The sequence below is a fragment of the Cydia amplana genome, chromosome 6 (genome assembly GCF_948474715.1).
Source record: "Cydia amplana chromosome 6, ilCydAmpl1.1, whole genome shotgun sequence".
Lineage (NCBI taxonomy): Eukaryota > Metazoa > Arthropoda > Insecta > Lepidoptera > Tortricidae > Cydia > Cydia amplana.
In genome coordinates this window covers 4,489,072-4,513,343 of record NC_086074.1, presented here as the reverse complement: position 1 = coordinate 4,513,343, position 24,272 = coordinate 4,489,072, and the positions used below count along the sequence as shown (strand labels likewise).

At 39.6% G+C, this 24,272-nt stretch overlaps 3 protein-coding genes across 5 annotated transcripts in view; all 3 read left to right on the top strand.

The window, feature by feature from the left end:
* LOC134648675 (serine/threonine-protein kinase NLK) overlaps positions 1-3,465 on the top strand; it is a 143,816-nt gene extending 140,351 nt beyond the window's left edge. Inside the window, exons 9-10 of one of the 3 annotated variants that reach the window (XR_010096917.1) lie at positions 301-454; positions 3,354-3,465. Coding sequence is in view for 2 of the 3 variants with exons in the window: in XM_063503173.1 (XP_063359243.1) it covers positions 301-394; positions 1,377-1,473 (191 nt within the window). In the remaining variant the exon portion in view is untranslated. Of the gene's footprint in view, positions 1-300; positions 455-1,376; positions 1,573-3,353 lie in introns of those variants that run through there. The other 2 variants (XM_063503174.1, XM_063503173.1) reach the window with 2 other exon arrangements.
* Positions 3,466-10,291: 6,826 nt separating this feature from the next.
* Positions 10,292-15,449, top strand: LOC134649207 (macrophage mannose receptor 1-like). Its single transcript, XM_063503925.1, has 7 exons — positions 10,292-10,430; positions 11,169-11,309; positions 12,442-12,594; positions 13,048-13,203; positions 13,535-13,668; positions 13,992-14,118; positions 15,263-15,449. The coding sequence occupies exons 1-7, from the start codon at positions 10,382-10,384 to the stop codon at positions 15,436-15,438; spliced, it is 936 nt and encodes a 311-aa protein (XP_063359995.1). The 5' UTR covers positions 10,292-10,381; the 3' UTR covers positions 15,439-15,449.
* A 724-nt stretch (positions 15,450-16,173) lies between these two features.
* Positions 16,174-23,487, top strand: LOC134648690 (secretory phospholipase A2 receptor-like). The gene is made up of 5 exons (XM_063503194.1): positions 16,174-16,260; positions 19,022-19,315; positions 20,145-20,303; positions 21,100-21,348; positions 23,279-23,487. The coding sequence occupies exons 1-5, from the start codon at positions 16,224-16,226 to the stop codon at positions 23,443-23,445; spliced, it is 906 nt and encodes a 301-aa protein (XP_063359264.1). The 5' UTR covers positions 16,174-16,223; the 3' UTR covers positions 23,446-23,487.
* The last annotated feature ends 785 nt before the right edge of the window (positions 23,488-24,272 follow it).

The window sequence follows — 24,272 nt, the reverse complement described above, 5'->3', positions numbered from 1 at the left end:
AGGTTGGCATATTTTTACCAGAAAAATACTCTTCTATTTTTTTTTTAAGGCGGCAAAGCAAATCTTTTCAAGGGTTTCACTTTTTTCTGTGAAAATTAGAACGCTGCTTTTGTAAAATATTTCTATTTCTTGCACCATTTTTGAGAAAAGCACTATATATGACTCGTCTGGAGCCTGGAAGGCACTCCCAAGGTCGTCCGTTTCAAACGAATCCTCAGCCAGCAAGTAACTACTTCCGAGCCTCGACAATAATGTACTATTATTTTAAAATGTCTAACCGCACCGCTTATCAATTCGCAGAGGAAATCCACAAGTTCATAGCGGAGCAACTGCAAACGTCCCGCGTACCGCTGTGCATCAACCCGCAGTCCGCGGCGTTCAAGAGCTTCGCAAGGTAAGGCGCCGCCGCCAACCAACCGCCAACCGCCACCAACCGAACCGCCACCGACACTAGGTGATTTCTTTGCGATACCTATACACGCTACACCACCCGTGTGCCACGACTCCCGGCCCGGTCAAAAGGGAACCGCGCACACGAATTAGACATTTTTTGACGCTTTTTCGTCATAAACCACTGACCCCTAGTCTAAATAAATGATTAAGATTCCGTCCACTTTAAATAACATCACATTAATCGTGTGTTCTCTTGAATAAGAGACTCTTTTGATTTGGGCCCGATAGGCCCCCTTGCGATGCGCGGGCAACACTGCTTTGAGTTTGTATATTATTTTATTCTGCACAATCTATACCTACATATACATGTTACTTACAATCGGTCGTGCCATATTGAAGTTAAATAATAGAAAAATATGACATTGTACACATTCTGTTTTATAAATACTTCAAATTTTGGTGGTACCCATTGTATACTTAGAACCATAATATATTTTTTTTCTATTTAATTTTTATTTGAAGCACATCGGTGTTGTCCATGCGTCAGCTACAGTAACAAAGATAATAAATCAGAGAAAGCAAAAATGGTCATCACAACTATAAGTGTGGCACTGGCACTAGCAGTTAGTGCACGTCAGTGTCAGAAGTGGCGCCGCCGGTGGTCGCGCACGAAGCGCCTGTGTCGATCCTTCCTCCTCCCTCCCGCCTCGTAGTGTTGTGTGTAGGTTTGTGCGTTTGTACAGCGAGTTCACCTACGCAACGGCTCCGTTTTCTCTAAGCCCGACTCTTGCATGGGTTCATTTTATATTGTTTATCTATGACTCTCGACGCTTCCGACCCGTCGTTGTAAATACCGACGCCGCCGTTTCCGAGCTAAATCAACCCTCTTGAAATGGTGGTGCCCCCCGCGCTTTCCTTACGTAGCACCGCTGTTGTGAGTAGTTGAATAACGTTCTGCTTTTTTTTCTGTGTTCCTGCGACAGCTCTAGAGCGGGTTCGAAAGCAAAATTTTGTTCCCCTTTCAAGACGGCGGCAAAAATACTACTGCTATCGCCCGTGATATTTCTGTGCGCTGCGTAGCCTCGAGTCCCGCCGTAAGCGCTTCCGCACGCTTCTCTGTTGTCCATCTCTACCGCTGCAAATACTGAACCGGCCCACGCAGGAGATTGTTTTGGCTCTTAATTTACTAATTAATAAACATAGAATTGTTCTGTTACTATTTTTTGACGAGCACAATCATAGCCGGGTGTATTTTGTCAGCCGGTTTTCGCGAACGTCGCGTGGTAAGGCAATGTTTAATTTCAGTCACTGACAATCCAACCTCTAGACTGAGCTTAGGCCAATTCTTTCATGAAACCGATGCTGCCAAAAATACGGGGGTGCGGGGGGACGAGGTGAGCGAATCCCGTGCCGTGATTGGTCCGTTCAAAGACACGGACCAATCACGGCACGGGATTGACTCGAAGATGGAGTAACGCTACCGTATGTGTGGCAGAGGGGGTAGCGCGACTATGCTATGTCTAGAGGTTGGATTGTCTGTGATTTCAGTTAAAGACGTGTTTAAAATTAATAGTTTAGGGCTTACGGTTGCCGACGGGTACAAAAACTAATTAAAAGCGCGTGTTTATTTTTTAACTAAATCAACGTTGCCTTACCATGTATACGTCCTTTCGGTAATTTCAAAAGGGTTGATTGTTAAAATCTTCGGTCCGTCGTTGTCCGGTTCGGTTGCATGCTAACTCCATTTCTTGCTGTGAGTAGCAAGGTATTTTTCTATGAATTTACGCCAATGACTGTGGGAACAAAAATGTACTTGTACTATTTATTTGATGGCGATGGCGGGCAAAAATGTCCTCTTTCCAATTATGTCGCATACTTTTAAGTACGCAAACGTTTATTTTTCATTGATGATTCTGACGAAGGCATGAAAATACAGCGCTACTCACTTATGCATGAACATATTCTCTTCAAATTCGATTCAAAGTGGTTTCATTTCGATGAACACATTTGCTTTGTATTTGAAGGAATAAATGGGGTTAAGTTTGTTTTAAATATGGATAGTGGGCCGTTGCGCCATCTAGACTTCTCGTCGTATTTAAAGCTATTTTCAAAGAGTAATTTTCGTTGCTATACTTGCTATGGTGATAAAATTTATTTTTGAAAAAAGCTTTAAATATATGAGATTTTGGATGGCTTTGTAGTGCATGAGTATAAGTAGTCGAGAGAGCACAGTGCCATGCACTTTGGTTGTGGTGATTTTTGACATTAATTGCTCGTTTTGATTATACAGGAAATTACATTTTTTATTACAGTAGTTTTCTTACTGGAGTAGTATTGATCTGTGATGCAGTTTTGCTATTTGGAATCTCTTTTATTATCATAGTTTTTTGACCTAAATTTCTTATTCAGAATTGGAATTGCATGCATATCTTGGTAAGTTTGTTGGATTCGGGCGCCATTGCAACGCACAATAAATAAATATAGTTCAATTTTTGGTTAAAGCTGAGACTTCTATATTATGCATTATTCTGTTTTTTTTTTTTAATCAAAACAAATACTTAACTTGCTAAACAAAGCTAGGTTTTTTAATTAAGTTTTTGTTGTAACCTACGAATATCGCGAAACAACTGATTATATAAACCAATTATTAAAAATCTTAAGAGATTCTCAAAGCGTCTAATCCAAGGGCCACGGAACGCACGCTCCGAGCGTGCACCCTCAATGGCGACTGTCATACATTAGTTTTTATCTATGTATGGCGGTTGGCATCAGAGTTGGGCGCGCACGCACTGGCGTGCGTTTCGTGGCCAAAGCATACGACGACTACAGCGCAAATATATTCAGCTACTCCCTTATCATCACCCGTAACTGTATTGAGCATACCGAATCCAACAAGCTCCCTCGTGGCGCGGGTATACACGGGTCCAGGACAGTGGTTGTGACTGTGCGGCGTGTTGCAGCTCCACCGTGGCACACCCCAGCGAGCTGCCACCCTCGCCGCACCAGTGGGAATGACCCGACCACAAGCGGCGCGCCCTCTACACCACGCGATAACCACATCACACAGACAGGGGCTACCGTGCCGTACGGGTTTTGACAAGTCGGAGTGACGTACGGAGTTGAGTACTAAAACGTCGAGCACTCGTCGGCGACTGTGGGGTATCTGCGAAGGAACATTCTACGGTTCTCATGATACCGCGATTGACCGGGGTGCACTATCAAAAATGTGCCCGAACGAGTTACGGACCGGAGTGAAAATACGGTGTAAAATCCGCAGTGTAAAAGCCCCGAAGGATACGGTCGCGTCGCGTTCCAACGGTGATACGAAATGAATTAAATGTAATTCTAAAATGACGTTTCCGACGTTTTAAATTAAGAATGTGATAGGACGCGGCGTAGTTTTTCTTCTTTGTGTAGATCCATCGCGTGATCTTAGTAAACGTTCTGTGCTGATGCTGATAAAATTTTTGAGCTTGTTATTTTAATGTCAAAAATTTGTTTATATGTACAAAAAATTATGAAGTAAAGTAACCTTAATACATTTCAATCGGCACAGAATGAACTAGTCCTTTCGCTAGATTGTGTTTAAAGATTCCTTTGATTTGCTTTCTGATAAAACTGTATTCGATAGCTATCTGTAACTAAAGTGTAAAAAACCGCACCATACCTCATCGCGATAATATTATAGAAGCGCATTCGTGTTAGATGTAATCTTTACCCCTTTAATTAGAATTCCTGCACGAATTGTTATAAAAAGTTTCAGTTTAGGGGTTACAACTGTAGCAAAACCTTTAGTAGAATCGCAGCGAGACTCCTTATCAACTAGAAATGATAATAGACAATCGGCCCGATTCGAATTTTAAGATAGGTACGTCAAATATTACGACTAGATACGATATGAATTAGATATGTCAGTGTAAAACTGACGTTTCTTCAAACAAAAACGTCACTTTTTAGACACTGACATATCTAATTAATATAATATTTGACGTATCGTATCGTTCGAATCGGGCCGATTCTGGTTTTGCTATAGTTTTCACCATAAGTCAAAATTTCGAAAATCTGTCAAATTTAAAACTCTTCATAACACTCGTGCAGTCGTGAAAGCAAAACGAGGATCTGTTAACGCTAACATGTGACGTCACTCTACCAAATATAGGTATATTTTATCCTATTTACTTAGCGTAGAGTATATCGTTGTGTGGGTAGTTTAGCTTAGATTGGAGAACGAATCGGCGAGCGGACAAGTCACTTGCGACAACGAAAGTCGCCTCGACGACATAAGAATAAGTCATCTGTTTAGTGAAAAGGACACAGTGAAGCTTTGGCTTAATGAACTATGTAGGAGTACCTACTCACGCTCGAAGTAAGATGACTTGGTAAAGGTACGAATGGTATCTTCGCATTAAAATCGATATTCCCTTTAGACTAGTTAAGTTCATTAATTTAGCGATTCCATGTAATTATACATTTGTATGTAATTAATGTGTAGGTTTCATTGTGTGCCTCATTGTGTTTCGTATGGACATTGCTAGCAATAAATGTTGCAATATAGTTAATTATAAATGCGTAATAATCGATTTGAATTTGATTTTATGAGACCGAATTATTGGAGTATTGATTAGTTTGTGTTCTGTACGTTTAGTATGTCACGGGAGGGGTTGCCGGGCGGCCCGTACTTAACGTGCTGAGGGCCTACCGCGAACCACGTTCGAAGTGTTACCTCCCTGTCACACTTACGTACGAATCTACAAGTGCGACAGAGAGGCAACACGTCGAACGTGGTTCGCGGTAGGCGCTCTGGAGTTGTGAGACGGACTCGCGAATCTCGGCCGCCAGCGGCTCTTCCTTACTACTTGTAACATAATATTGTATCTTAAGCTTACTCCTAAACACCATTGTATGTAACATCGACTGAACATTTTTACGTAGCTAGGATAGATAGAATTAGAAGTATTAAAACTACTAACCCGCTCTATACGACAAGTATATAAATAGATGAATCGAGTTCTCGCGAGTACTATCTCTGCGGTAGTGAGACGTATAGGGAATGTAAATGTAATGGATACGTGTGTATTTCGAGCATTTATAGATTTAGAGGTTTGTAATAAGTATACTGGGGCGTGTTAGTGTGCGTGGTCACGTAGTTCTTCATTGGCGAGTAATCGTATGAATAATCGTACAGTAATTAGTTCAAAATTGATGTTATATTTGTGTTGTCGTTCACGCCGCTAACATATGACTAGAATAGTGACTTTGTGTGAGTGTCGAGAGACGTCGTAGCCTTAAAACTAGTTCAAAACTATAACAAAATGAAGAAAATGTAAATAAATGAAAGTATAGTATTATTGTTAGGCCCTAGTATGGTTTGGGAGGTAAGCCTTGTAGTAAACCCACACATGTATGTACATAGGTTTCACTGTTTGTTGCAACCGTAGCTTTTTAAAGCAAAATGATTTAATGTACAACTCTTATTCTTCAAAAATGTATTCATATATTGGTTTAGAACAATTTGCCAACGAGAATTAATCAATTATATGCTTTTATGCATTCCATCGAGATACGGAAAGGTACGATCTATACGATGACCTTTTTCCCTATGAAAAGGTGCAGTAGGTACCTATCCTCGGTTGCAGCAAGCAGCTATAGTTGAAATTATTTGTTATGAACGTGTCGTAACTAAATTCATTGTAATATCGTATCTATTATCTAAGCAAGAAGATTGATTGTGCAAGTTCATGGAATAATTTCAGGTATAAAGAAGGTAGGTACTGCAGCAGGCTTTGGTCCGTCGTGCGCGGACACCTCGCCCTAGTTAACTAACACTCTGTGATCCGCTAGGCGTTATTATTGGAACGGGGCCGCTACAAACTCAAGCGATATTAGGGCTCATTTAGACGGTGCGAGAACTCGCATGCGAGATTCATTACAATGCGTTATTTGATCGGTCGGCTGAATTGTTGTAACCTCAATGGTCCGCAATATGTAACTAAAATCGCATGCGAGTTCGCGCGCCGTCTAAATGAGCCCTTAGGTTGAGAGCACGTAATAGTTGCGTTCGACGGTTGATAGTGTTACATACTCGTATCTATGTGTTGTATCAAATGCTCTCTGCAAGGTCTTGGTCACCAGTCGACGCAAGCTGCGTAAAGCGTAGATTTGTAGGAAGAAAGCATTTCTATAGAACGTGACGCTGTACAGTCGCCAGATATATCGGAGCGGCCAAGGTGCTCACAAATATCTGAACACGCCCCTATTGCCAAGGCGCTAGAGTGCGTGTTCAGATATTTTAGAACTCTGCAGCTAAGATATATCTGATGGCGACCTCTACATATGATATGATGTGACGTATATTTTTTAAGATTTTACTTTTCACCATGACACACTTTTTCATGTGTTTATATTTCACAATAATAACATTTGGAGTTAGAGATACACCTGATGCGCGACTGTCACCTGAGGGATGTATTGAAACGATTACTGATTTCAAGGAATTTCTAACGTGATGAGAAAATACTGCCACATGCTTGACTCCGATTTAGTCAAGTGTAAAAATATGGGTGTAGACAACTATTACTCAAAAACATGTGGTTCTTAAGTCTAAGAGCTAAGGGACATATTTTTGAGATTCGTGCACCGATACACTTTTTACACTTGACTGTACTTATATAATATATCGCTATTAGAGCTTGTACCTGCCTCGATACACACCCGTATACAGTCACTCTTTGTATGTGACCATGTATGTACATATAGTCAAGTGATTATTTCCCGTATTTATATATTATCGGTTTTATTATTCGCTTACCGATCGACTTTTGTAACCAAAGTATATTGCAGTCTAGTCTCTCACTTTAAAACTACATGACATCACATTTTTAACACGTTCGCGGACCGGTGTTATAGGCCAAATGAAACAAAAAAAAACTAGGCGATAGTATTCGTGTCCGCGAATGTGTTAAGTTGATTTTAAAATGCCGTAAGGCATTTTTTATTTATAGAGCTAGACTGAGGTATGCTTTAGATATAACTTTGTAATGACGTTCGATTGGATGTATGTAAATAAGAATATAATAAGTAGACGCATAGAGGTATTCGGCGTTTGTAAAAGGTTAGGTGCGCTCGCGCACATGCGGCGGCTTCTTATTTTATGTCCCGAACTTACTTGAACACGATACTTCACTGGAAGAAATTATCATTAAATTACAAAAAGGAAAATGATTCGAATAGTCTACCTACTTTATTGCGTTACGGTACTTACGGTGTCAAATGAAATCTTGGGATAGAAGATACTCGAAGTCTTATGCACGGCTGGGGTGAAAATAAGGTATATTCGAGCAAGATTAAATTAAAATCTCCGCGTATTTTTTTGTTTCAAGTGCACTAGTCGCTCGGCCTACAGAAAACCAAATCGTTTTGCTAGTAGCTCATTTACTAGGTGACAAAAGTTCGCTTCAAATTTTTCTCGACATTATTTTTTTGACACCTTGGATTAAAATGTACAATAATGTCACGATACTGATACGGTTTATGAATACCAGGACTCAATTCCTTCTCAGTGGAGTGCGTGGTCCAGTGTGGTCGGCCTTATGTAATGTACGTATCGCGTTTCCAGACTTTCAGAGATCTCGTATTGTTTAAGTTCCGCGTACACGACTGTCTTCACATACACAAGTGACCTTTAGTTGTACCTAGTTTAGGTTCCTACTCGACAGCCAGTCCTCGGCTTTTCTACTATTATAATAATTTACTCGAATGTATAAGTCACTTGCGGGCTCGTCCCCGATTTAATTCAATTGTGTAAATAGTAATAATTACATACAATTTTTAAGTTTCTTTCAATAATGATCTTAGTTTTAATGCTCTTACTCAATACCACCACGATTTATGTTATAATTTTAATCCTGATTTATACTTAAAAACTTTAAAAAAATACAAAAAATGATAAAATGTCGTATTTTCTCGTGACTCTTTTCTATTTACCAGTCGTAATGTACATAGTAGGTATTCTGTGCACTGATAGTCGGTTTTAAGTTACTCTAACTCTAGGTTAAAATATCAAATGGCTGTATTAATTCTCGTTATATCGCCCAAGACAAAATGTTCACTTATAAGACTTAGTAGTTGGAATGTTCGCTTGATGTGACCTCTGTCAACGTTTCCTATGTATAGTTTGTTTTAGTTTAATTTTGTAACGGACTGTAGTGTTTAGTTCCGAAATGTGACAGAGTGTGTAATGTAAATATTATGATACGTGTTTCTGTCGTGTACGGAATTAGTTGCATTTTACCATTGTTGCGACCTGCCAAAACTATTGTAATAATTTTGTAGCGTTATGTTCGCGGCCAAGGCGTTACTGCTGAGCCTTAATGGGCTCTAGGTGGGAGGTAATAAGGGTCAGTTTGTAACGCGCTGGTCGCGGCGTAGAGCGCGAGCAAGCAGCTGTAACATCGGGCTCGCGATACTGTAACAATAAAACTACTGCATAATTACCAGGTGTTTTTATTTTACCTCATTCGTCACAATTTACAATTAAACTAATTTCTAGCTAAAGCTTATCGACTATGGCGAACTACGCTTGCCCGTATGGTCCATACCTACTTGATCTGTAAAAAAAGGAGGTATTTTTCACAACCAGAGGCTCTAGGAGCTATAGACTTGGCCGGTCTGTCATTGCATCTCTGAAATTGAATACATCTAGATTTCTAGAAATGTAGGTTATGTAGGCACGGCAGAGTTACTATTACTACTGATGTACGATTCCCACCGACCGGCTGGAGTCGGGCCGCGCCGGAGCGCATTTTCAATGTGTCTATTTTAACATTATGTATGGCAGAAGCGATGGAATCCGACCGGAGCCGTCTGCGTCCGCAAGCAGCCGATCGGTTTGCGGCAGTACAAATATGTGAAATTCGCGATGACTCCGCCCGTTCGGTGGCAATCGTACTTAACTAGCTAGGCTAAACTGCCGTCCAAACCTATTGGAGTGGAACCAAGATTACTCTGCAGCGTCTCATCATCACCATAGGTGCCTAACTTAAGAGTTCTGCTCTTGTCGGTGGAGTAATCGCCAACCCTTTCTTTCATGGGCCAGTATTCTGACTCGTTCAAGCCACGTATTCACCATAAACAATTATGTTTATAAACAAAGATAAGATAATATTTATTCATTTAAAACTTATGCTAATAACAATAAACAGTGTTGGTAAACAAAGTTTCTCGGAAAATGTATGGTACAGTCAGCAGCAGAAGTTGCTAAGCGGGCCAGGTGTTCAAAATGATCTTGACGCGACTTTATTGTTAAAAGAATCAGAGCGTGTCAAGGCAATTTTGAACACCTCGCCCGCTTAGCAACTTCTGCTGCTGACTGTACCATACATTTTCCGAAACAAATGTTTACAGTGAATACAATGGCCTCATACGACGCATTATTTAACATTTGGCTGAAAAACAAGAATGTGGCACTATTCGTAGGATTGACAGGAAAATCTATGCTGGCGCCATTTATTAAATACTTCGACCGGTCATCCTAATTCCTATGAAAATATGACATCGTATTATGGTACATACTTCCACAACAGCATAACAAACAAACGCTTAGGTATACCTACTGGTTCACTTGACATAGTACAATAATTTAAAAAAACTGGTACCTACAACTCGACTAGGTATATTTCTTGTTTTTATAAATCTCCCGGTCCAGTTGATTACAGTTGACTCAGATAGGTCATGCTTATAGGTCACCACCTAATATAAACATGACCTATTTGAGTCAGCTGCAACATAATGACGTCAATTTATTTTCATTTGCATATTCTTCATCTTATCAATTCTAGGTATTCCCTGTTTACACATGAATATGCCTGGGATGAAAAGTCCATTTCTTTAAGCGTAATTATAAATACTAGGTACTTAACCATTAGTACTCATTGATTCAGTGCTTCAAAAACAAGCCGCTAGATCAGTCGTGTTAAACCTAAATATAAACATGTATATTGATAACAGGAGATACGGTGTTGTTTTGACATTCTTTTGCGGTAAGTTTATACTGATTTGCTATAATTTTATTTAACCTTTCATATATGTGTGTTGGTCAAAAACCGTTGAGGATCAAACATTTTTGAAGAATGTTAAATAAAGTATCTCTTCAAGTCGGGCAATTCCGAAAATGGATTTGGACTCTGGATTTTCGGGATTACCTGACATCGACATTCAGATATTATTCGAAATTACCCCAATACTTACGTCTTACGTACCTCTACCTAACGACCAACACATGAATTATAGGTATTGTACCTATGTTGAGGGGAAAACAGTAGTTCCTTGATATGCGGTTAACCTCATTACGTTTTCAATACCTATACTCATATCGACCATGGTGCATTTTCACAAGGTTTACGAAAGGCACGGCGCAGTCTGGCAAAGCCCAAGGCTTTAGAGTCGGGCCAAGCTAATTCTGCAGGGCCTTTGCGATGATAAAGCGTGGCAATGTCATCATTACACATTCATTGCCACCTAGTCAAACAAGACATCCGCGTCAAGCGCGTCAAGCCACAAAAATTTCGTCATATAAAGCCGTTGTGCCACAATCCCGACTATCGGGTCGTCCGGCCTGAGAACGAAATCCTAAATAGCCGATAGTCGGGTTTTCGGAACTGAATGTGTTAATGTACCTACCTATTTAAACCGCTGCAAAGTTGGCTAAGTCGTACTCAATACTTTTCCCCGTCAGTATCAAAGTGTTTCAAAACGCTTGCGAACACTTACATTTTCAGTATCAGCGCTCGCAGCGCCACCTTCTCAGACTAAAGTGTATAGAACGGATTACACTTATAACAAGCACACTGATGCCTTCTACAAACTGCACACTGAGTCGCGTTCGACGGCGATAGCCAGGGAGAAATGTGACACAGAAGGTGGGTCATATAGAATAGAATAATATTTTTTTGCCACACATAATCGTACACATACAGAAAAAAAACCGGACAAGTGCGAGTCGGACTCGCGCACGGAGGGTTCCGCACCATCAACAAAAAGTAGAGCAAAACAAGCAAAAAACGGTCACCCATCCAAGTACTGACCCCGCCCGACGTTGCTTAACTTCGGTCAAAAGTCACGTTTGTTGTATGGGAGCCCCACTTAAATCTTTATTTTATCCTGTTTTTAGTATTTGTTGTTATAGCGGCAACAGAAATACATCATCTGTGAAAATTTCAACTGTCTAGCTATCACGGTTCGTGAAATACAGCCTGGTGACAGACGGACGGACGGACGGACGGACAGCGGAGTCTTAGTAATAGGGTCCCGTTTTTACCCTTTCGGTACGGAACCCTAAAAAAACAGGGTTTCCTAAAAACTAAACAATAAAATACCAGACAGGGTGAGAAAAGGGATGATCTCAGCATTTGCTGAGTTGCAGTGTAGACTAGCAGCCACAGCGCTGGTTTTCAGTTCACCCCCAATGACGAAAATTGTATCATCAATTCCCGAGTTTTCACTATGATGAGTCTAACGTCGCCGACGCCACAGGATTAAAAAGTGCTTAGTCCACATACCGACTTGACCAGCTATTGATGGTACATCGGAAACATTCCAAAGTTGCGATATTTTCACAAGCAATAAATTTGGGAATCTCATATTTTTGTATGGAAATCGTAATTTTCCATTTCAAAAATGGAAACTCGTATTTTCTTGTAATTGTTTCCTGAATTTTTCAAGAACTTTTTCAACTTTTTGGCAACTTGCACATCCACCCCAGCTAGGATTTCGTTGCGTGTTTCATTTTCGAAAACTTTTGGCTGTGGCGGCGATTCCAATATTAGTTGCGGATGGCACGCCTATCGTGTCATACGCCACACGTTAAAAACATTGATGACACGCCTGTCGTGCCATCCGCATCGAAACGGTTAATTTGATAAGGGGTTGTAAGGATACCTAACATATGTATTAAAATGATTTTTATTGGTGTACCAACATAATTGGTAGGTATTATGTTCTTAACTTTGTGTAAAGAAAAGACAAATGAATGCCTAAATGCCTCTGACGTAGGTGCCAAACTGATGGTGCCCCTGCCGCAAGATATCACGCAGCTTCACGCCATGTTTAAACGGTATCCGGACCTCGGGGACTACGTTCTGGTGGAGTCGGATAGACAATCGCACGACTCTGTTGGGAGCAGCGATGAAGTGCCAATGGTTCCGAGTAAGTATACATTCATATTGGTATTGGCGGGCATTGGTTAAAGAAATCCTGCACATGTTTTAGCCAAGAAGCTGTTTATATACAGGGTGTTTGGTACAGCGTTTGCCAAATTAAAACGGCAGATAGGTGGAATAATTTACTATCTACTCATGCCTAGAAAAAAAAATATTGGCACGTTTTTTCCGTTCTACGTCACATTTTCGTAAATTTCAAATTGTTACGTGCGTATTAGTGAGAAAAATCCTAAGCATTTTTTTTATAAATATGATGTTAAATGACTCAACCTCTGCCGTTTTAATTTGGCAAACAATACATGTAACAAACAGACTGTATATATTTATTTAGGTATTTAAACTTTATTCCACAAAATACAAAAAAAGATTACAAATGGCGGACTTGATCATGAGAAATATAGTTATCCATTTTATTTAAAAAGCAGCCGTGTCTTTTCAGTGGACACGGAACCCGTACATGATTTAATGGAATGCGAAGTGGTGACTCGCAACGGCGATATCGAATCTACCGGGTGCTGGCGAGCTGCGCCCTTTATTTGCAAAGTGGATGCTGCCAGTGCGCCGTACGATGAGCAATGCGGTACTTATGGCAAAGGTACCTAAATAACGCACTCTATATACCTACTTATCTTATACATACACGTAGTAAATTATTTTTGTGCAGTCAGCTGCAGGGTAAAGTGACCCCCGCTGCATAGAAGTTTGTATGCAAAGGTGCTAAGCGAATAGTATTGCTGACTGTACGTCCAGTTCAAAAGTTAGAGAGAGTTTTACTTGACTTTGAAAAACCCTTTAATGGCCTGTCGAATTAAGTGAGTTGCTACAACTTGATTTATACAGTTTTTTAACTTATAGTACCTATTTACTTGTATGACTGGAATAATACTTTTATTACGAGTACCCAATTAAGTAATCGTTGTACCTAGATTACATACCCAAGAAGACGGTAGGCAGCTGCTACAAAGTACCAAAAATCGTGTACTCGTGGAACGAAGCGTACGCAGAGTGCGAGGCCGAGGGCGCGCATCTGGTGGTACTCAACTCGGAAGCTGAACATGAGGTGAGATAAACATATCCAACTGTACATTACATGTCAGCATCAAAGGGACAGGCCCCGTAGACAACATGCCAGTCGCTAACGCTCCGTAGCGAACACAGACATACAATTCCCGCTCGGTAGCGAACGAAACGTCACTGTCACACTTATATTGAAGAATGATAGAGAGACACAAAGCGATTCGATAGCGAAGCGATATCGATTGTCATCTTGGCTAGGTCGCCTGTATCTCTTGCCCCAGTGTGTCTCGTACTCCATCTAACGTCAAAAAGATCTTCATAATTTTACTTAGGTAGGTTATGTATTTTGAACAGTATACGTTCTAGGTGGTGAAGACCATAATGGAAACTGCGGCCCCGGTACGGGGCTCCAAGACAACTTACTTCTTCTTCGCCGGCATCCGGGCCAACCACCCTACGGACGGCACGCCCAGGGTCTTCAAGACTATCACGAGTACGTCCGGTATTTTTAACAAGCTTTTATTAGGTCGATCTGTATGTAACTAACTATGTAATGGAATCTAAGGTAAACTAATTTAACCATCTTCCAAGGATCGTAGCGTCATGAAAATTGGCAGCTGTATATAGTTCTGATGACAATACAATAATATGGTACTGTCGAACTGATCTGGTGATGGAGAAAGGAGTTGGCCATAGGAACTCTCGACTTGTATGTAACTAACATGTAATGGAATCTAAGGTAACTAGTTTAACCATCTTCCAAGGATCGTAGCGTCATGAAAATTGGCAGCTGTATGTAGTTCTGGTGACAATACAATAATATGGTACTGTCGAACTGATCTGATGATGGAAACAGGAGGTGGCCTGTGATGAAACAACGCAACCTAATTGTGTTAGGGGTTTTTAGAATTGTCTCGATGAGTATTAGTTGTCTGTCGTAAGAAAAGTACAGTCAGCGATAAAAGCTTGTACCAAAAATTAAATTTTTGCCAAAAACTTATTTACCAAAGAGTTTATTATTGACTGTAGAACAGGTGTAAAAAGTGAGGAAAAGTTGTACACACGAGGTGACAGCTGAAGTAGATTGCGCTATACGCGGTTTGTGGTTACTGAATTGTCAAAACTTTGACAGCCAGAGTTTTAGCAGTTTTTTTATAGATTTTATTCCTCTCCTACGATTAATAACTCTTTGTTTATATAATAAAGATTTTATTCTTGTTCTACTATTAATAACTCTTTGTTTATATAAATAATAATTTGTAATGTATTAGTTTACCAATGACTGTAAAGTTCACGATAAGACACTGGTATGGCGTAAAAAAAATAATTAGGGTAAGGTAATGCGGCGAAGACAGGCATGTAAAATGTTTGTATACGAACTTGGCTCAATCACAGTCAGAGAGTAACAACTTCGCTCCTGCTTCTTTCTGCTCTATCGACCTTCTGTAAGTAGAGTAAGTGTGCAAATGCAAGTTAGAAGCGACGAAAGAGCTTGTAGATGTAGACGGTCTTTACCTGATAGACGGTCTTCCTCAAGTTAACCTTAAAGCAAATGCTTGCGACAGAGTTTTATAGTTACCTATCTTAAGAATTCGATAAGTAAAGACATAGAGTTTTACGGTTCTGGGAAATTTCAGACCAAACTCTCGAAGAGGCCGGCTACTTCCAGTGGAGCGACAACGAGCCCAACAACTACGACGACTCTGAGTTCTGCGGGTCCTTGTTCAAGAACGACGGCAAATATAACGACCTCAACTGCTCACACGAGTATGCCTTTATATGCGAGAAAGAGGCGCAAGATACTTTGAACTAAGTGTACACATGTTTTAATTTCTTATTAAATATTTTTACCTAGTTGGTCAAACCAATTTGTCAGTCAGTAAGAACCAGGAAAACTATGACTCATCCTTTTCTTTTGGGTGCTAGTACTAGTGTAAGACAAATAGTATGATTTTCTCTGACTATGTTTGAAATGAGACAGCCCTATAACAAACTACATATCAGTTTGTTATAGAGGGCAGATTCCTGAAAAAGAAAAGAGAGAAAGATAAGTTGTATGTGCAAAATTCGTGATGGGGGAACTAAAAGTGATTGTGGTTTACGACTGGGCTATTAAATGGATATTTTTAGTCAAATAACTAACGTACCTACCTACCATAACCGCTAGGCAAAAGGCACCGTCTCGCACACTATTAATAGCAGAAATAATAACAAGGTAAATTGAGTCAATTGTATCAAATACCTACCTATTCTCCGAATGCTAAAATAGCTTTCAAAGTATAAGATAACAGCTCTGCCCGAACATGTTCTGATATTGAAGCCCACCGACTAGAAATAGAAGGAACACATTGTGTGCTGGTGTAAATCCCAGCAGCAGTTCCCAGTAATCATTATCGCAAACATAAGGTCATGTAAGAATCATAGGTATAAACAACATTAATTCGCTTAGGCGTACTTTAAATAATTGATAACATTATCATAATATTACTTATTCTGTGCTATCTCATGTTGTTTAAGTTATTGGGAGTATTGGGACTGCAAATAGTCAGTATAATTATAAATTCGCTCGCGGACAGTAGTGATATAAGATTTAAGAAAATGGAATATTTATTTACAATTTTGGCTCTTTGCGTTGGTAAGTTTGAAACTTTGATAACTCGTTAAACACATAATTTAATATGCCTGTTAAATTAATGAGTGTTTATGACAATTTTAAACTTAGCTAATTCCATTCTGATTCGAGAAATCAAGTGATTTGTTTGAGTACTTAGGCTTAATATGGTTTATATGGTGGACTTTAATTTTACACGATAATTTGGTTAGGCAAGTATTATTTTGTCAATTAAATATAAATTCAGTGTACATAGGTAATAAGTTAATAACTTACACCTGCCTTATTCAGTGAACCTGTTTATGAATCTGGAGGTCCTGGGTTCGAATCGGTTGTCATTTATTACCTAAAACACAAGCCTTAATGAGCTTACTGTGGACTTAGGCCGATTGAAGTAAAATTATATATTTAACTAGTAGTTCGCCCCGAACTGAGAACTCGCGGTTAACCAAAAATTATATAGAGCCATTGAGTTTGTTCATTGAACGTTGCACCTACTTAATTTACTCTAGACACTCTATAGAGCCACTTTCTACGTAACTGTCACATTTTTGACGTAAAATGTTTACACATGGCAACAATTTAGTATGGACATTTTTGAGTTCCATTTTATTTAATTTCTACCATTTTATGTCGCACTATAGGCGGCAATGAGTCAAAAATCACGTGGATTTATTGCAAGGTCTGTGTAGCCCTTAACTGTTAGATTTAAGCAAAGAGTAGTATGTATAGATGGTCAAGCAAATCTTGTCAGTAGAAAAAGGCGCGAAATTCAAATTTTCTATGAGACGATATCCCTTCGCGCCTACATTTTTCAAATTTGCCGCCGTTTTCTACTTACAAGATCTGCTTGACCAACTATATATTAATATATAGGACAAAGAGAGCCCTCTCGTGGAACTTTTTTTGCATCCATTTTGAAGCGCCATCTGTCATTCTTAACCAGAAATATCAACGTCAATATCCGGGGTGGGGGGGGGCATAAATACCGTCTAAGTATGTTGCGAACGTAAAACACTTCGACTTTGAAAAAAGGCTTCAGGGTATTTATTAATACCTACACGAAAACAGATTAGGTACTTTTAACTTGACTGTTGATATAAATAAAATAGGTACCTATCATACACCGGCTGGAATAACACACAATTGACCACGAAACAAAATTACACGCAGCAGGTTGTGCCCGCCATGATTTTTTCTGAATTTTCTGGTAATAAAGTTCTCAGCAACTATGATGGCGTATGAAAACATTGTTTCATTTAACATTGTCAAACCGTAAGTATTTTTATTTATCTGAATTATGTCGTAGTAGGTACATGTAGACAATAAATACGGTGTTTTAATATTTTGAGTTTTATTTGACTAAGTTCTTTTTTGTGACAATCGTCTCCATGGCAACGATGTATATACTTGGTCAAGCAAATCTTGTCAGTAGAAAAAGGCGGCAATTTTGAAAAATGTAGGCGCGAAGGGATAGCGTCTCATAGAAAATTTGAATTTCGCGCCTTTTTCTACTGATAGGATTTGCTTGACCATCTATAAATAATCTTTTCGGAATAAGACGTTTTAACGAAATAAAGTGAAGCCATATTAAAAAAAAAGTATAGCGTTAAGTAATATAGATGGCGCTATTTTTTTTTCGAATAAAGGGCTTTATATACGACTGTCCCTTCCCTGGATTTAAGTCACCATAGAAATTGAAATAAACTGTATCTGTGCTAAGCCGAAATATTTCCTGTCAAATGTCAAATACCTATATTATGTTTATTTTATTTTATGTTTATCTTGCTAATTATTTCAAAATGGTAAATTTAAAAACGATATTATAAAAGTGTAAACCGAGCACTTTCATTTGATACTAAACTCGGCCATGTTTTTGCAAATAAAATGACCAGAATAGCAAGACCTCTCACAAACAGCTTTTTGGCCTTTTAAGCTCTTCAATCTCAATAATCCCTTGATCGAGCCTGCTCATAATTTAATGACCTAAATAGAATGCCCTTGACTACACGTTTACCCAATTTCATTTAAATTAGGACAAATTTACTTAAGTTCTTGAGTATCAAACTATCCTCTGACAGTTCAGCTTAAAAACATCGAAATGCCGGGACGTGCCGCTAGCCGGCCGCGTGTCCCAAGTCGAATGTAAGAACTTCGCTTCGCTTCGCTCGCTCGTTCGATTACCTACTATACTAAACAGTATTAAAACAAACTTAAGTAATATGATGTTAATCCGCGATGTATTAACGTGCTAGTCAATCATTGCTAAACCGATATACTTAGCTAAGAATCTACAATAAATATAGATTAAGCTAAGTACTAAAGCATGTACCTACTGAATTTTTTTTTTTTAGGTAGGTACTTAAGTATTGTCATAGAGAAATATAGTAAGACAAGAGTGGTCACTCCATACATCAGTTCAGACTATTAATTTCAGTGTCAGCATCTAGCATCGAGTAGCGGAACTATCAGTACTGCTACTTGACAATAGATGTAGCACCGACCGGAAAGTCTTATGCTGTTGAGATAAGACTTTCCGGTCAGTGTTACATCTATTGTCAAGTAGCAGTACTGATAGTTCCGCTACTCGATGCTAGATGCTAATAGTCTTTTTGATACTAAAACTGATGTATGGAGTGAGCACTCTATGTATTTTTTTCTCTATGGTATTGTTGAGTCGCATATATTAAAAAAACTAACTTTACTAACACTTAATTTCCTAGCACGTTATTATTTCCAAGTTAAATTGGATTTCCGTAAAGTAACGGCTGAATATCAAAAACAGCACTAGCAGCCGCCGAATCTCCGGCCACCAGCAAGCAATACCGCTCAGACTACACCTACGACAGAAACACCGACTCCTTCTACAAGATGCATACAGAGCAAGCGTCGACCGACCGCGCGCACACCACGTGCCGAGCCGAAGGCGCCCGACTTATGTCCCCCGAATCCGAACAAGACCTAGCACTGATACATGGCATGCTTAAAAAGTTCCCGGACATCGGTAGGCTGGTGCTTGTAGATGGGAATGGGGTCGGTCACGATGAGGCTGATGAGGACGAGGAACCCATTATTAAAAGTATGTATCTACTTACACATTTTTTATGATGGTGGAAAGTAAGTTTTCTACATAAGACGAATGGATAAAATTGTATTCATTTGATTTGTTAGGAACTCATCTACGTACTGTATATTTTTTTTTTGTACGACTTTAACTGTTTAATACCTATATTCATTTTTGGTTTCATTAATGTGAAGCTTTAGATGGTTATAGCATTTTGCTGGAGTATAAATAACAAGGACCTTATTTGAACAACTGTTCGCGTATGACGCATTTTTGTAATTAATTTACATGTTGATAGCTTTTGTGCAAAAATAGTTACATTACAACACCTTTAATGATGTGTTTTTAGACCTAAAATGTCATTCAATAGAACTTGCAAACTATGTAAACAAAAGTTACTAGTAAATTGACATTCAGTGTCAATTTTAGTATGGCGGTTTGTTTACATAGTTAGCAAGTTCTATTGAATGACACTTTATGTTTGTGTTTTTTCTATCGAGTGAAAGTTGTTTTTAATCAGGTTTGGCAACCGTATTATGATCTAACCTGGCTGGCTTAACCCATTGCGCCTTAAGTTAAAGTCATGTTAGAGTATGTGCGGAAAGAGAAGAGTCGTGGAATGTATTGGGCCCCATACATTTCGCGACTCTTCTCTTTCCGCACAGACTCTATTCAGTTTTTTCCGTGCCAGAGACAAGGCGTCTGACATATCAATTTTTGTGACGGCTGATCAGTGATTACATGGTGCTTTCCATAGAAAACGTACCTCCGGAAGTTCTCCGTCCCGGTCTAGCGTGAGTCATCCTTTAGTGGTTAACTGCAATATTGGTCATACCTTTCTCAGTGGAAGAGGAAGCCGACTACGGACCACGACGCCGGTGCGAAGTAGTGAACAGAGAAGGACAGATTGAGAGTTCCCTGTGCTACTTCGAGCTGCCATTTATATGCAAAGTGAACGCCAAGGACGCGCCTTACAACGAGGAATGCGGGACTTATTCTAATGGTAAGTTATTTATTTATTTATCGTATGGCATATGTACATGTCACTGGATTACAATGTCAAAGTTAAGGTTGTAAGAAAATCTTAGTTAGAATGGTAAGTTATTGCAGTTAAGAGTACTTTAATGCTGCTGCTGTTGCGCATCGACCCGAAGTGGATCTTGACCTCCGACACTAAAGACCGCCATACTACTCTGACCAAAGCCGTTTGTGTCCAGTCGACGGCGCCGAGTTCGCTAAAGTCTTTTAGCACTTCGTCTCTCCAGCGGTACCTAGGGCGTCCAGAACGTATTCACTGCTGGTATTTTAGTCGAGGTTCTTAGTACTTAGTACCTATAGGTAATGCGTAGGTAAGTAAGTACAGAGTGTTTTGGACCCTGCTCCAAAACCGTCATATTTTACGAAGTAAGGGAGGTCATATTGATCAAGATCGTCTATGGGACTAACCACAAAATCGTGAAAAATTCTTGGAAACATTGACATTTGAACAGCCAAAATGTAGGTACAAAAACCAATGTTTTCGCGATTTTGGTGTTAGGCCCATAGTAAGAGTTGTTTAATAGTAAAAGCGGTCACTTGCTCTCAACTCTCCCGTTTCAAAACTCATAGAAGCGTTGAAGAAATATGAGTACCTAGGTATTCTACTTATATTACCTACTCCTCTTTCTTAATTGTATTGCATGAAGTTATGAACTCAACACAGTGCACAGTACCTAGATAATAAAATACTGGGCTAAATTATCTTAATGCGTTCAATAGTTTTCATGGTGTACCTACTTATTAACAGAAATAAATTTCAGATTACGTCTCAAAAATCTCCCTCACTGGCAGCTGCTACCGGATAGCCACTATAAAAGCTAACTGGAACGAAGCATACGCCAACTGCCAAGCCGAGGGGGGCCACCTGGCCATCCTGAACAACGAGGGAGAGTACGAAATCGTCAAGGGCCTGCTGGACAAAACGCCCAGGAGTGTTGAAGACTGGCAGTTCTTTGTCGGTGTACGCGCAGAGGAGAAGAAGTCTCCGATCATATTTAGAACCATTTTCAGTAAGTATTACTTTCTTATTAACAAATAGCGACTCACAGGTTCGCACGGGTTAATAAATTATACAGAAACCTTCCTCTTGAATCACTCTATCGATTAAAAAAAAGCGGCCAAGTGCGAGTCGGACTCGCCCATGAAGGGTTCCGTATTTAGGCGATTTATGACGTATAAAAAAAAAACTACTTACTAGATCTCGTTCAAACCAATTTTCGGTGGAAGTTTACATGGTAATGTACAACATATATTTTTTTTAGTTTTATCATTCTCTTATTTTAGAAGTTACAGGGGGGGGGGACACATATTTTACCACTTTGGAAGTGGCTCTCGCGCAAACTATTCAGTTTAGAAAAAAATGATATTAGGAACCTCAATATCATTTTTGAAGACCTATCCATCACTGAGGGAGCGTATGTGGGGCGCCCGGGCGGAAAACGTCCGTCTGGACGTCCCAGATACCGCTGGAGTGACGAAACCCAAAAAGACCTGTCCGCCCTTGGAATACCCAACTGGCGCGAAGTGGCACAGAATAGGGTAGAGTGGCGCTCTCTTGTGTCAGAGGCCAAGATCCTCTTTGGGTCTCTGAGCCAGTGATGTATGTATGTATGTATGTATGTATCCATAGATACCCCACACGTATGGGTTTGATGAAAAAAAAATTTTTGAGTTTCAGTTCGAAGTATGGGGAACCCCAAAAATTTATTGTTTTTTTTCTATTTTTGTGTGAAAATCTTAATGCGGTTCACAGAATACATCTACTGACCAAGTTTCAACAGTATAGTTCTTATAGTTTCGGAGAAAAGTGGCTGTGACATACGGACGGACAGACAGACGGACAGACGGACAGACGGACAGACGGACAGACAGACAGACATGACGAATCTATGAGGGTTCCGTTTTTTGCCATTTGGCTACGGAACCCTAAAAACGCATCAAAATCCGTTGCGTATAGTAGATCTAAGCATACATAGGGACAGACATCGGGAAGTACTTTGTTTTATACTATGTAGTGATAGTGATTAATATCCTGGCTTTCCAATGGAATGAACTCGGTCATACATTATGGATAAATAATAGCTAATAGCTTTATTGGAAAAAGGTAAGCATTTGACTACAATCTCACCTGATTGTAAGTGCCGATATAGTCTATAGGATGGAGCATGTTTACCTAAAAGATTTCTACTCACTTCTTCTTCTTTCTCTTTGCCTTATTCCCATTATTTGGGGTCGGCTCTCCTCGTTCTCATGCGCCAGGACCGTCTGTCCTGAGTTGTCTTTGGGGTAAGTTGGGCTCGTTCCAAGTCGCGGGTCACTGTAGACCACCACGTGGCTTTAGGTCTTCCTCGTCTGCTCGCTTCCCTGTTCGGCAATCGGTTTAAAAAGATCCAAGTTATAAGTATGGACTGGGAATAGATTTGCAGGAAGTGAGTTCTACTCCTTAGCTTAATTGTTTATTTATTATACTTAGTCTATATGTATGGCAGTTGATAAAGCAGTATTCAAATGTGTTTTCACACCACCTATTCGGAAAAGAGCTTTTTCTTCCCTACTAGGAGGGATCAAAGTGGCATTTTTCCTCCCTGCTAGGAGGGATGGCAAAGTAGCACTTTTCTGTTCTAGCACGCTATTTTTACATTGTTTGCACATTATTTTTTTAGCTTAAAAAATGATCTGTTTAAGCATCAGATTGTGTCAACACAAAAAAAAATGTATTTTCCTCATAGTTTATGTGAAAAGGATATGTATGTGTCACTCGGTATCAAAATTATTTCGTCTTGGGCGTTAACACTTGAATCCCTCATTACGCTCATTAATTGTAGAATCCATCGCTTCATTCAGGATTCAATGTACGCCCTTGACGGAAATATATATCATTTTGATCCCTTGTAACACAAACTATTATTTGATCCCTTGTAACACAAACGATTATTTCAGATCAAACTCTAGAGCAGGTCGGGTACGCACCCTGGGACAACAATGAACCGAACAATTCCTTCGGCATCGAGTACTGCGTGTCGCTCCTCAGGACCACGGGCAAATACAACGACACCGTGTGCCGCAACCGCTACTCGTACGTCTGTGAGAAGGAGCGCAGTGTTTGAATATATTGCATTATTCCAACTAATCATAATCATACAATATTGTCATGTAGACAACGACGAGCCCAACAACTCGTTCGACATCGAATAAGGGCTCATTTAGACGGCGTGCGAACTCGTATACGATTTTAGTTACATTGCGGACTATTGAGGTTACATCAATTCAGCCGACCGATCAAACGACGCAATGTAATCAAACTCGCATGCGAGTTCTCACCCCGTCTAAATTAGCCCTATGTCGTAGTCGACCGTCGCGTCGCGCGGGCCGCGCAACTTCACCCGACGTCGCTGGCGACACGTGCCGTGAGACATTTGTCCCCTAGTGTATCCCTGGCTTTAGAAAAGGTCGAATCCACAACATTAAATATAAATTTTAGGATTTTTTTTTTCATAAATGCATGCACGAAGGGTCGGTGGTCTTCCATACAAAACTTGAATTTCGCTCTTTTTGCTAGTGACAAAGTTGGTTGCTAGAGTATATACTCGTATAGATCTAAATATTTAACATGTACGCGTATTAAGAAAGCAGCATTAGCGTGGTTTATGGTTTTATTGATGCCTAAGAATAAAATATAATTTTCCGCCAAAATACTTTATTTGAAAATTTAATCTTAATCTTAATTTAATTTAATCTTGTACCTACATAACGTATTATACATGGGTTATAAATATGAAAATGTATACATAAGTATGAGCAATGAATAAATATTATTTAATAAAATAAAATAAAAATAATTGTAAATTACTTGACAAAAATGACTTGAGTACCATTATTCCTTGACCGTATCGTACATACACCACACAATCACCTATTGTGTTTTTTATTTGAT

Bases quoted from the DNA above. Each gene is read 5' to 3' on its own strand.
- LOC134649207 (XM_063503925.1), top strand. From the start codon at position 10,382: ATGTATATTGATAACAGGAGATACGGTGTTGTTTTGACATTCTTTTGC. The intron at 10,431-11,168 runs GTAAGTTTATAC...TTACATTTTCAG, and splicing joins TGTTTTGACATTCTTTTGCG to TATCAGCGCTCGCAGCGCCA. The intron at 13,204-13,534 runs GTACCTAAATAA...CGTTGTACCTAG, and splicing joins ATGCGGTACTTATGGCAAAG to ATTACATACCCAAGAAGACG.
- LOC134648690 (XM_063503194.1), top strand. From the start codon at position 16,224: ATGGAATATTTATTTACAATTTTGGCTCTTTGCGTTG. The intron at 19,316-20,144 runs GTATGTATCTAC...TACCTTTCTCAG, and splicing joins CGAGGAACCCATTATTAAAA to TGGAAGAGGAAGCCGACTAC. The intron at 20,304-21,099 runs GTAAGTTATTTA...AATAAATTTCAG, and splicing joins ATGCGGGACTTATTCTAATG to ATTACGTCTCAAAAATCTCC.